Genomic DNA, 13,519 nt, shown 5'->3' on the forward strand with positions numbered 1-13,519 from the left:
ATGTGAACGTGGTCTGTTTTGATGTGTTTTAGCTTCATGGATCATTTAAATGTGACAAGCCCCGGAGCAGAAGTCCCACTGAACACCAGGCACTGATGTTTAACTGTGATGAATTTTTCTAGCAGGGTTAGAATTTGATATTAGACGGTCAACATATCAAATTTACTGCACCTAATTGACTTACAGTGTGTCGTCTGGACTGAGGTGGAATGATTGAGTTCGGATAGCTGTTACAACGATCAGTGTTGATGTCATGGATAGTTGTAGAAGGAGCAGGAGTAGGAGTTTATTCTCAAGTGTTTAATCAATATTTCACTTGAATATGTAAATGTTATGCTACTTTATAAGTCTACTTTGCTACATTTAGATGCAAATATTGGACACTTTACTTCACTTGATTTATTTGACAGCTTAAGTTAATAGATTCTTAAATCAACTAATAAATTAGCCGATATTACAAAAAGGTCTACCCAGCAGTATATAAATTAACTGAAATATGCTCCACTTTTACCCTCTGCAACATTTAAATGATGAACACATTAATGCTGAACTAATTATAATCCAGTAATATTATATATATGATTCTGAAATGGGCCATTCTGCATAATGCGTACTTTTGTGGCGGTACTGGTGGGAAAATGCCAGAGAACCTGTTCCAAACCACATGGAAATATATATCATCTTTCTATCTTTTTACTCCATTTACTGCTCTGTCTATTTATCTGTTTTTTTCTTCTGTCCTACTACTTTTATTTGTTTATTTTTTTTTTTATTTATTGTCCTTTTTTCTTTTTACTGCCCATAATCTTTTTATCTGTTCTTACTTCCCCTGAAGTGATGCTTTATATCGCCCTTTATCGATTTTATTATTTGTCTCTCTTTTTGCATTGCTCATTCTGTTTCTGTGATTTTGCCTGTTTTTGACTCATATTGTCATTTTGTGTTTTTACATTTTCTGTTCTGCCTTATTGTTTTAACTTGGCTAAGACTTGGCTTCCTTGTGTTTGGCTTCACTGTTGACTGTTTATTCTGTAATATTGCCTTCCTGAGTTTCCTGCTATTGCTTGTTTGGCAAAGCACTTTGTAGACTCTGTTTTAAAAGGTGCTATATAAAAAATAATAATGAAAAAATGCCTCTTCAGGGAAAAATGCAAAAGTTTTCACAATGAAATGAAATGGAAAAAAAACGTAAGGTGTATAAAGGGGCCTGGGTGTGGAGGGGTTCAGTGAGATTGAAAGAAACCTCAATGTCCCAGGCTGTTGTGACACCAGCCATTCTCTGGCACAAATAGCACTATGCATGTCCCTGATGCAGGAAGCCTAGCTGAACATTGACCTTTAAAAATGACTCTACGAGGCTGCAGAATTCTCAAAACTTCCCTCAACCGGAAAGAAAAAGACATGAAAGAAATCCAAACAAGCATACATGAACTACAGTTTCTGGTTGACAGTCTGTTTGGATGAGGTCAGCAGTGTTTCAGAATGAGCTTGATGTGTGATTGCCCACCTCTCTTAAGCATTCACATAAGGGCGTCATTAAACTCTGATTGGCTAAAATGGGAATGCCCCAAACTGCTCTCACTCATTAATTAGGAGCCAGCCTCCACTCCCTGTACAACAGGTGATCTGATTTTTCTGCAATCAATCCAAATCAAGAGGAATTTTGACAGTCAAAAGTCAGACAATTTTACTGTTGGTACATTTATAGACAGTATTTTGATGCTTCTGTACTTTTACTTGAGAAAGAGTAAGTTTACAATGCAGTATTGCTACTTTTACATAATTTATACAAAAGATCTGAATACTTCTTCCACCACTGGAATTCCCTCTCTCTACCTGTGTGTCTTTTTAAACACTAAAAAATGTTATAACAGTGCATGTGGTGCCGGAAAAATCCGAAAATGAGTTATAACTGATGAAATTTACACAGATGTCCCCTAAAGTCGGCGAAAATGTAGCTACACGACCAACTGACTTTGACGTCATATACTGTGCGAAGAAACATGGCGGAGGAAATAAATGTTTAGTTGATGTTAAAAAACTTAAATTAATTCACATACTCCATATACATTTTTTGCTGAAATGTAGTTTGTAATGTGGTATTAAGTTGTCATGGTTAGTTACTGTCCACATGTGTTAAAAAAGTTTTTTGTCGGCATCAATTCTGATAACAAGTCAGGTAAGGCAGTATTTTAGTGGTTTAAATGTGCACTATGTCGTTTTGAGGAAGAAATCTTAATCAGAAGAACACTGACTCATTTTTTTTTTTTATGCCTAAACAAACTAAATTAACAAACTCTCTTTGTTTTCGTGACTGAATAAACTGAATAAACAAACATAAATTGTGATGTGTGAAATTGTGTTGTTCTTAAAGGTGAACACTGTTCATACTGTTTTACTTTGTTTCTATCTAGCTTCAAACAGTGTTCTGGGGACCTTATTTTCCTCTGAGAACAGCTTGTTTATTCAGTTATGGAAAAAAAAAAGATTATTCTGAGCATTACAATAATGCTACCTATATTATACCTAAATATTAAAATTCTGAGTTTGAATTTCTTCTCCAAAACTACATAGTGCCCCTTTAAGGGAATGAACTGGTGGAGGAACAAGTCTGGGATGAAATCGCTCTGTAATACAACACAACTATTACTTTTATAATCATGACCATTATTAATTCTGTTTTATGTATGAAGAACAGAAAAGAAACAAATGGAAACACTTACAAATTCTTGTTCATGGTTGTTGGCGAAGAAGTGCTGTAGTCTGCAGGGCCAGTCGTCCCGTCGCCGCAGCAACCCGTAGGTGTTCCGGGGGCCGCACATGTAGCAGTTCCAGGGGTCTTCTTTGATGGCCGCCGCCGCCGAGCCAGCTCCTACCAACAGATCCACGCACTCCACGCAGAAACACCTGCATACACACATACACAAGTCTCATTTTAAGGTAACTAAAACACAATTCTTAGTTTCAGGTGATTATAAACTAATGAAAAGAATAACGTTTAAATTATTAGAATAATTCTGAATATTATATTGCATTTATGCTGACAGATTGCCCTAAATTCTACAAACTGGACCTTTAAGACAGCTTTTGGACACATGGTATTTTTACACTGTGGTACTGTGGTCAAACCTGAATTCTTCTTCCACCACTGCATGACTCCCAGTATCTGCTGTGCTGAGCTGGTGCATGTTTGCATTGATTAGGTCAGAGTCTTTGTGCCAAAATAAACTCTATATTCACATAAATAAATCTGCTCCACATGAGTTGGCTGACTCAGTCACCAATAAAATGAGCCATAAATCACATTTGACATTTATGGGTAAATTGTTACTGTTGATATGAAATCCAAAACCTTGTCCTGGCCACAAAAAGAAGGAAACTCCTGCTTGCCAGTCCCCAAAACTTGCCAGTGTCTGTATACAGTATTGTACTGACCTACAGCAGTTGTTGTTGCCGCACATGAGCACTTCCCTGCCTCCACAGCAGATGGTGCAGTAGGACTGGTAGCCGTCATCGTCATACTGGTAGGCGCACTCCAGGAACGAATTCTGCCAGAGCACAGGACAGAATCAGGAGGAGGCACAGAGGGAGGCTGTCAAAATTAAATCTGTTTTTCAGGTTACATCTCAGACATTATTGATATTCAACCAATGTTCAAGATATTTTCACTGCTTTCAAAACAGAGTGAAAAAGAGAGTGCGTTTTGTGTATTTGGCCCATTGGAGAAATGCAACTTCCACAGATATTTGTTGGACTAATTTGATGTTTAATAATTCATCAAGCTAAAATGTCAAACATTCTCTATTTCCAGCTTCTCAAATGTGAGGATTCAAGTCTGTTCTCTGTTTGTGTCTGTGTGTGAACTGAATATATTTGAGTTTTGGACTGTTTGTTGAACAAATCAAGCGATCTGAAGACATCTCGTCAGGCTCCGGGGAAGTTGTGTTGGAGGATTTTCACCATTTTTTCATATTTTATAGACAAAATGAACAATCCATGAATTCAAAAAACAAAAACAATAATGAGATCTTCATAGTTGACACCTTGGAGGCAGATCTCCATTAGATACGCCGCTAGAAATGCGTCACCAGCAAAACCATTCTTTCCCTCCGTTTTTCTAGTGGTTTTTAGGGGAAATATGAAATGAAATATGTTCAACTTTCAGCACATGGTGCAAAGTCGCACTGCCTTTACCATTAATTACATATTAGGGCTGTCATGATATCAGATTTTCACTACACAATTATCGTGGCCAGACATATTCATGATAACGATAGTCACGCAACATCTAAAAAACACAATTACTATCAACTACTCAAGTACTCAAGTACTCAAGTTTGAAAAGGCAACCACATGAACTCATCACAAAAGATTCACAAGGCCGAACATCTTCACTGGATTGTTCAAACGATATTATCGTATGTGTATTATTAACACATTATCAGTATTTCATCTCCACAGGTGAGGCGCTTTAACGCAACCAAACCATTGGTGACCGAGTCTCTGTGTGATCAGGGCCTAAGTCTGTATGCAAAAGTGTTTGGTACATGTATTTACATTCATCTACATATTGTGTGTTTGATTAATAAATTCACTGTTAAGAAGAAAATGTTTCCTGATTATAAAATAACCAAACTGATAATGAACTGTGTGAATGAACACAATTTTGTAAAATGACCTCATGAAATTCTCATCATCCACAATACCAACATTAGATTATCGTTAAACCCACAGCGGGTTTCTCTGAGAGGTTTCTTACTTTGCAACCCTGGCACATTGCTCCTATGAAGAGAGGATGCTCCAGAGAGACATTGAGGCTTCCACAGGAGATGCAGATATCTGAACAAACACATTATTATATTCAACACTTAGATTAATGCTGGAATTTAAAGGTACAACAAGTGAGACTTAATGACAAAGACTGACTAATTACTTGGCCGGTTGGTGTGATTTATAACTTTACATTAACATTCCAGCTCATAATCTGTTTTGGATGCCTTCACTCCAGTCCACCAGTGAAATATAACTGTAGGTCTTGCTGCATAAATGAATGAACTAAATGCCAAGAATGTAAATAAGAAGACGAATTGGATGCCAGAAACACTTTTTATAGTTTTTTTTAGTCAAAGCTAGACTTAATTTAGGATATAAGCAATTTAATTTAGGTGTCGTTGATTTTATATTTACCCTAATTAACTGAATTGACCTTGTTTCTGGTTTAAACAAGAAAAAATACACTAATAATGTAATAACAGCCTCATAAACAGTATACTAACATTTCAATACGCAGCCAAAGTCACTTCCTTTATCAAAAACATCTGTTTGTATTGTAACAGCAGATAAGTTAAGAAAATCCAAAAAGTAATCTTCAGAGGGATAATACTTTCCTAAATAATGATGTGGGTTTTAAATTTAACAGTTTGTCACCTTTCGAACCCATTTAGAAGGATGTTTTATTAGGTCATGATTGTTAACACTGTTCAGCAGCAGTTAAAGTGCGACTTGCTGAAAGGGGCAGGTGATAAAAATGAGCTAAAGTCAACTCTTTATCAAGGGTTAAGCAAAGTGTATAAAACACTTCTGTGAGCCAGAGGAATTATACGAACCAGCTCTTAAAGAGGATTGAACGAAAGCATCACTTCATTTCAAATCTACATATAAGAATGTTGCTGGTAAAAAATGTGAAACTTTTACCTTCTATGTTCCTGGTCTTCTTTTTGATCTCATGTATGAGTCTCTCTGGAACAAACAATAGAAACAAAACATATCAACACACTATTTTGTACTTGTAATGTGTATAAATTATATAGTCAGTATCTTGGAGGATACCTACAAAAGGAAATTAATAAATTGGAGTTTTCCAAATAAAAATTGTCTATTTCTGATACAACATTCTGGGTGTTTGTTTGTAATAACACAGTTAAGTCAACATTGACAGAAACATGTATTATCGAGAAGATCAGGCCTCTGTACAGCTGTATAAGTCAGTCTGCTGCTGGGCAAAAAGTGACTCAGCTCTTCACCAACTTAAAAGCTCGTATTTATTTCAACATTTTCCTCTGAGTGGAGGAGAACACTCACTCACTCACTCACTCACTCCTCCACTTGCAGTAATTTTTTTTAAATAAACACACAGAAGTTGTAGGTTCAATTATGAAAATAGGCAGCTTCAGCTGAAATTGTATGTTTGCTCGTTTACCTCTTGTCCCTTCGTCGATCACCTCTCTGATCTTTGCTTTTTCAGCTGCGTTCTTGCGTGGCTTCTTGGCAGGTGGAGGCGTGTACGCCGCCTCAGGTTCGGCCCACATCTCTGGGTACACTTCCTTATATGGATTCTGCTCGCCTGTGGGGATGATTAACTTTGTTTTTAGTGGTTATGGGTGTATCATCCAGAATGAGTCAGGTTACTTTGGAGATACAGTACACTGGGACTGGTTTAAAGCTGTGGAGTCACTACTTAAAGCTTTTGTAGACTTTCAGACTAAGAAGAAGAACGTTTTCTTCTTTTCACAACTTCTTTGGTCAATTTTTGTGCGACCAGTGCAACACCTTTAAAGGTGCACTATGTAGTTTCGTGGAAGAAATTTTAATCAGAAGAGAAAGATTTTCATTAATAAACTAAATTAACAAACTCTCTTTGTTTTCATGACTGAATAAACTGAATAAACAAACTGACCTAAAAGGACAACAGTTTCGTACTGTTTTACTTTGTTTATATGTGGCGGACCCTGCCACCTTTCTAGCTTCAAACAGTGTTCTGGTGACCTTATTTTTCTCTGAGAACAGCTTGTTTATTCACTTGTAATGCTACCTTATTAATATTTTATATTTTAAAATTCTGAGTTCTTCTCCAAAACTACATATACCCCTTTAAAGATTGTCTGAAAGCCTGTGCAGTTATCCCCTCTCTCTATAATAATAATAAACAACATTATTTGTATAGTACTTATTCAAAAACAATGTCTACAAAGTTCGATACATGGCAAAAAGCAGCAACAAATCTAAAACAGACCAACAAACAAGAGATTCAATTCAAAAAGACCAGATCAAAGCTTTAAATATAAAAATAGGATTTAAAACAGGAATAAAAGGGAATACAGGGAATCATGACGAAACAGCAATGCGTGGGTAACTATTCAAATAAAAGCCTTAGAGTTTTTAGAAGTAATTTCAAAGTTGAAACTGATTTTGCTGGCCTGATTTCCTCAGGCAGGCTATTCCAATGCATAGGCACCCTAACTGAGAAGGCGTAATCACCTTTGGTCTCGAGCCTCAGCTGAGGGTCGAGCAAGAGGACCTTAAGGAGTTTTAAGAGGTCAGTGTTGTAGGTGGTGGCTATCCCTTTCTATGCTTTAGAAGCAAGTAATAAAATCTTAAAATCAATTTGAAAACTTATTGGCAGCCAGTGCAGATGTGCTAACACTGGGGTAATATGGTCTCTACATTTAGTGCCATTTAAAATTCTAGCTGCAGCGTTTTGAACAAACTGGAGTCCAGAAATTGATTTTTGACTGAGACAGGTAGAGTCTAGCCTGTCAGGCATGAATTAACTTCTCTAAGTCAGCACGAGATAAAAAAGACTTTATCTGAAGGAAACAGTATTGCGCAACTCTCTCTACTTGCTTCTCAAGGGTCAGGTCACCATCAAAAATCATGCCTAAATTTCTGGCCACAGGCTTTGTGTTTGATGGTAAGTCATCCAAATCCTGTAAGATAAGATTTCTTCCTTTGGTCTTCCCAAATAAGATTATTTCAGGGAAATACATAACACCAGCAACTATGTTTGGTTAATTAGAACATGTATAAACACTTTTGCCATCACATACTTTGGGCAAACTTGTACGTTTCAAGGATATACCAGCGACCACTGACCAACCAACCAACAGAGTGAGTTATACAGCTAAAAATTCTGTCCATTGTGTATTTTTAACGATCACTCCCATGAATAACATATTAATAAATGTGTGTTTACCCTCTGGAGGGTCAAGTGATGAAGGACCATTGGGCAGGAAGCCGGTCATGGCCCACTCGATCATCTGTCTTGTTTGAATCTCTACCCCGTCTGCATCATCGCTCGCATCACAGGAAGGAACTGGCCTCCCCGCCCGTACACTGGCCACCTACACACAGAATAAACACACACACACAAACACAGCGTGGCTCATACACAGGACACAAAAAATATGTTGAAAACAAAAGCTATGTGCAGGTTTAGGTGTACGAATCCTTCACTGATTGTTTATAATTTTACCGAAGTTCGACTGAATGATAAGGGTGTAGAAGAAGCAAATGACCATGTGTTCTGTAGTATAACCCATAAAAATGTGAGATTGACACTAACGTACCCACATGTTGCCACTTATAAAAATGTGGGCAAAGAGAGAAGCGAACAACACCTCCACAAATGCAAAATATCCTCCAGTTTCAATGCAAATCTGCCGATCTTGTTACATAAGAAAGGAATGAGTAACATATGACCTTTAGTCTCGCACAGTTATATTTCGGTCTTTTAGATGTTGGATTTCATCCAGAGAGAAATACAATGAGAGCAGCAACAGAAATAAATAAATCAGCCATCAGAAATGACACACTCTCCCTGACGTTAACAGCAGAGATCAAACGTCCGCTCTGTTACCTGCAGAGCCTCAAAGATGGCTTTCCGGTACATGGACTGTTTGTTGTAGGTGGGCTGGTGGAAGGCAGAGGAGAAAGAGCTCAGAGGCATCAGCTTCTCCACACAAACCTGCAAAACAAAGACATTATGACAAATGTTATCAAGATTAAAAGGAAACACAGGTGAAAATTAACAAAGAAACTTTTCAGATTTTCAACCAGCTTTTTATCACTACAATGTTGGTATTATATGCCTATGAACAATGTTAAACTTCTCTCCATCTTGCCTTCTCCTAGAGCCCACCCACTCTTTTGCCCACAAAAAATCCTCCAATGACACAAAACACATCATCTGGAAGATTTTAGGGCTTTATGCTCATTTGCATTTTTGTAAGCCTGCATCCAAGGACATAAAGAGTATAGTTGGATCGAGAGAGAGAACTGCCCTGCTCTCTCTGTTGTATCGAGTGAGGGGGCATCTCACCAAACTCTGATCAAACTGTCAAAACTAGGCACTGCTGATAAACTACAAGCCACGATTCTGATACTAAACTGCAGGGATGGGACCATAAAATAATTTTTATCGGGATAATCATGAATATCCTCACAAGAATTATCGGAAAAAGCTGTCTAGCTTGCTGACCTGATTTATCTTGAATTGACTAAGCCTGTCACCACGGCTGAAGGCTCAACTTGCACACTGATGTGTGTAAATACTACGGATTCCAAACTACAAAACTTCAGGGAGATAGGGTTACTCTGATCAAACAAATATGAACCATAATCCTGTTCATTGTCTTTTTCTCACCTAAAATGCTTTCAGAAACATATTTTAGTGGACTGTTCAGATGTAATACGACTAGCTGGCTTCTTTACCGTTTCCTGTTTCAATTGTATGTCATCAGCAGTGTTTATTGGTCTGGTGTGGCACAATGCATTCTGGTTGTTGTAGGTCTTCAAAGGAAAGCACCAATTTAAAAAGTATTTTCAGAGGTGCAATACTTCTTTAAGGTGATTTTGTGTGCCATTTGTGTTCATCTATTTGAAGGAAAGGTGGCTCAAAGGGTGAGGGGCAAGATATCTGTCTAATGGGGTTATTAAATTCTGAATTTAACTAAATCAAAAGAAAAAAGGTTAAAATTGAGGTAATGTTTTATCTAATCAAAGATTATATTGATTTACTAAAGTGTCTGCTAAGCGCAAATTAAGTGTTGAATTAACACTGACAAATCTGTGGAGCTGTGAAGAGTAAATTTTATTCGAAAAAGGTTATGAATGTCTTAACTGGGACAGTATTTTGGCGTCTATAAAAGCATGAAATTAGAAGACTGGGGTGTAAATACTCTGGGTGTTAAAGACATTAAGCTACTGCCTGAAGGCCAAATTGATTTCCTAAAAAATTAACAACGGACTTTCTTTCTTTCCCTCTTTGGAATGGCTTTATGTCCCCTTACTGAGCACCTATGTGTCTCTGCTAGGGATTAAAACCCACTTTACTCATGTACTTGATCCTCAATAAAACTACTCACCACAGAGAACTTGCCGTCTCCGAACCACATCACCCAGCGAGTTCCGTCTGCAGCTCGACTTCGGCCGCTCATCCACCAGGAAACGATCCGGCCGGGCCACCAGGAGAAACCTCGCAGCTTCCCAAACACCAGCGTGCCAATGCCAAAACCCCGGCCATCCTGTCAATATCACAGAGAAAACAAGACGGCCGTCAGGACAGTAAAGAGTTCAGACAAATCATCTGTGCTACAAGATGAAAAGTGTGGTATAAACATGTGTGTTTGTTTGATGTAATAGAGTAAAATATTGTTGAAAATTCACTAATCGAAAAAAAGACTCACTTGTGAATTTACCTGGTACTCTATCTCGTTGGGTGTGGCCTGTTCTCCCCTAGCAACCGGCTCTGGAGTCACGGCGACTGTCGGAGAGGCGGGGTCTGTGTGTTGTTGTGATGGGGGAGGGGCCGGGCTCGGCGGCTCCTCTTCTTTGTGAGAGTCAGCCTCTGATAGGTCGTCCATCATGCTGATCTCTGCCTCTCTGTACGCCCGTCGCTCTGCCTGTGGAGGAAGAACAGAGTCAGGCGATGAGCAACAAGAAGAACATAGAGTTGAGAAAACAGTAATAGTATGAAAAAAAGATTTCAGACATTCACACATTGCAGTGTAAAAATGTGGTTAAAGAACTTAAACAAGTAGGGTCACATCTAAAGCAACACATATAATGAGAAAAAAATACATGTTAAAGTTGTATTTTCTGAGCTCTTAATGGCTAATGACTCTTATTTATTAAGTACAGTTTAAGTGACCTAACTTTAACTTTATAAATCCCACCAGGGGCAACAGAACAGCTTGCCTTGCACACATACTAAAACATACAGTAACATGTAGACACAAAAATAGATGAGAAATAAATTAAATAAAAATAAATTAAATGAATCTATAATAAATAGAAAAAGTTAATAAATAGTTTGATCATCAATTAATAAAATAAAGTAAACTCAACAAAAACACCTACAGAGAACTTAAAAGACATATCGCAGATTTCAAGAAGCGATTGGTTTTACATAACGACGCCCTGATAACAGAGAAAATTCCCTTCAGTCCCTTCTGTGACCTAAGAACAGATTTTAATAATACTGTTCATTAAAAATTCATTAACTTTATATCATATGACATTTTGACTGCTGTTGTCAAAAGGGTTTCAATTAAAATGGCTAAAACACAGTTTGTAACAGCCAGAGATTCAATTGTTTTTTTGCTTGTTTTCTTAGGTTCACAAGTTAATTATCACGTTTTAATAACAAAGCTTGTTTTCTCGTGATAACAAGCTTTGTTATTCCGAGATAACGAGATAAATTAACCTGCTATCAAGAGAAAACTAAATGTTGTTCCCTCTTTTTACGTATAGCTTAAAGTTTATTTAATCAGCAGTGCCATACGCATGCATACACTGCATCATGACAAGCGTAAGAGACTGGAATGGAATGTCAGATCAAGGAGTACCTATGATTGAGTGCATCAGACTGTACTTCAATCTTTTCAATTTTTTTACATTCTTTTCCCAGGGCCAACAAGAGGTTGTAGCCTACCATATAGTAACACAGTTGATCACTGTATGTAAGACTGTTGTTACATAGTGTCTCACTCTGAAATGTCCGTGTGGAAACAAGCACAACATAATAATACTATAATAATACCATTGTTCTACCTACCTATCCCTTCCCATCCTATCAGATGAATAGAGGAAATATTTAAATAGCAAAAGTTCATATGGTTTGCTTTGAAACTCACAAACCCACATCACAGAGCAGTTTACATGCAGTCGTCCACTCATAAGAATCTCATGAAGTCATTTTCTCGTGATGATGATAATCTCATTATCTCGGGAATGATGACATAAACAGAGTTGCTTTCTTGAGATCTCAATGAAATTATTCTGTTGTCTCGGGAAAAAAACATTTGTTTTTCAGTGACAATGACATAAATAACTTGGGGAAATAATATGTTTGTCTAGGGCTTCCATAAAGAAATACTTAACCCTAACTTTAAAACTTTATAAGTCTCTGAACCGTACCTATTGTTTTATTGTCATCTATTGTTTGCTTTATGACTGGACTTGTTCTGTGTAAATTTCAATCCTAGTTAGGTACAGCACAAAAAGGCTGCATGAGCAGGGCTTCTGTGGGACGAGCACTCAAGTCTAATAGGCAATAATTCCTCATAACTCCACTACGAGCTAATTGAAAATTCACACAAGAAGAAAACAACAAACAAATAGAATATGCAGCAGAGTGACACACTGACTTTAAATTATGTTTCACTTTCATTTGAAGTAGTGATTATTTTTTTGGGTACTTGGGAAATGCTTTCCTAAATAAATGATTTCTGTGAGAACAGTCCTCTGGCATTTTCGCATAATTACAAGGCAAACAAATTTCCTCGTTATTCTTCCAACAGCACCAGCACCAAGTCAACAGGATTCACCATTTATGGCTGAATATTTGTCAAATTTCCCTTCAGGGAAAATGCCTCCACATACTCTCTATAGCCTCCTCCACGCTGATACGATTAGATAACGGATTACTCACTAAGGTCTTTTATCAAGTAAAAATATAACTTTTTTCTACAGCACTCAACCTTTTAAGTCCATTTATCAACTATCATCCATCATATAAGCCATTCCTCATACTTCGACACCACAAGTCGTTGTCAGTGATCATGTCTCACTGTTCGGCACCTTCTAAGAGGATCATCCCCTCACCTGGGTTTCCTCCAAAGGTTCTAATCTATCATAACCTTTATGTTTTATTCTTGTTGGTCTACAGGAAAACACTGCCCTTCAAGGAGGTCCTATAATTGATGTTTCATGTGGGTCTTTCCAGCTGATGTGACGGCTGCTCCAGATCAAGGCCTTAGTGCCCCGGGCCGTAGGAACAATCCTTTAATTGTTCCTCTAAACAGGAAGTGAGTGGGGAGAAAGGGTGCGGTGGGGAGCAGTTCAGCGGGTTCAGAGAAACCGAGAGAGGAGAGCGAGAGAGAGTAAATAGGATTATATTATAAAACTGAGGAATATTATAGGGATTGAAAGAAAGTGGAGCATTCTGAGCAGAAGACTGAGGGAAGATACAGTACAGTAGGTGAGGTTTTAAAGTCAGTTTCCCAGATGATTACTCATCGTCATATTACAATAATGAGTTAACCAGAAGTGTATCGAGTTTACGAAAGTAGCTATATCACTACAAAAACACACCATAACAAGTAAAAGTCCTGTATTTATAACTTTATTTAAGCAGCAGTGTAAAATGTAGCATTAGCACCAACATGAACTTGTAGTAAAAGTTTGGGAAATACCCTTATTCATTTTCTGGCATGAAGTTACGTGAAAAGATCGCTACCAC

The 13,519-nt window shown here is 37.6% G+C and overlaps 1 protein-coding gene across 3 annotated transcripts in view; it reads right to left on the reverse strand.

Annotated features, from left to right (window-relative positions):
• LOC141017658 (DNA (cytosine-5)-methyltransferase 3A-like) overlaps window positions 1-13,519 on the reverse strand; it is a 63,027-nt gene that overhangs the window by 4,748 nt on the left and 44,760 nt on the right. For all 3 annotated transcript variants that reach the window (XM_073492380.1, XM_073492382.1, XM_073492381.1), the window contains 9 exons: window positions 10,476-10,679; window positions 10,143-10,301; window positions 8,636-8,743; window positions 7,973-8,120; window positions 6,200-6,343; window positions 5,695-5,739; window positions 4,760-4,839; window positions 3,436-3,548; window positions 2,724-2,907 (listed from right to left, as the gene is read on the reverse strand). In XM_073492380.1, the coding sequence (XP_073348481.1) occupies window positions 2,724-2,907; window positions 3,436-3,548; window positions 4,760-4,839; window positions 5,695-5,739; window positions 6,200-6,343; window positions 7,973-8,120; window positions 8,636-8,743; window positions 10,143-10,301; window positions 10,476-10,679 (1,185 nt within the window). The remainder of the gene's footprint in view (window positions 1-2,723; window positions 2,908-3,435; window positions 3,549-4,759; window positions 4,840-5,694; window positions 5,740-6,199; window positions 6,344-7,972; window positions 8,121-8,635; window positions 8,744-10,142; window positions 10,302-10,475; window positions 10,680-13,519) is intronic.

The sequence above is a fragment of the Pagrus major genome, chromosome 22 (assembly GCF_040436345.1).
Source record: "Pagrus major chromosome 22, Pma_NU_1.0".
NCBI classification, from domain to species: Eukaryota; Metazoa; Chordata; class Actinopteri; order Spariformes; family Sparidae; genus Pagrus; species Pagrus major.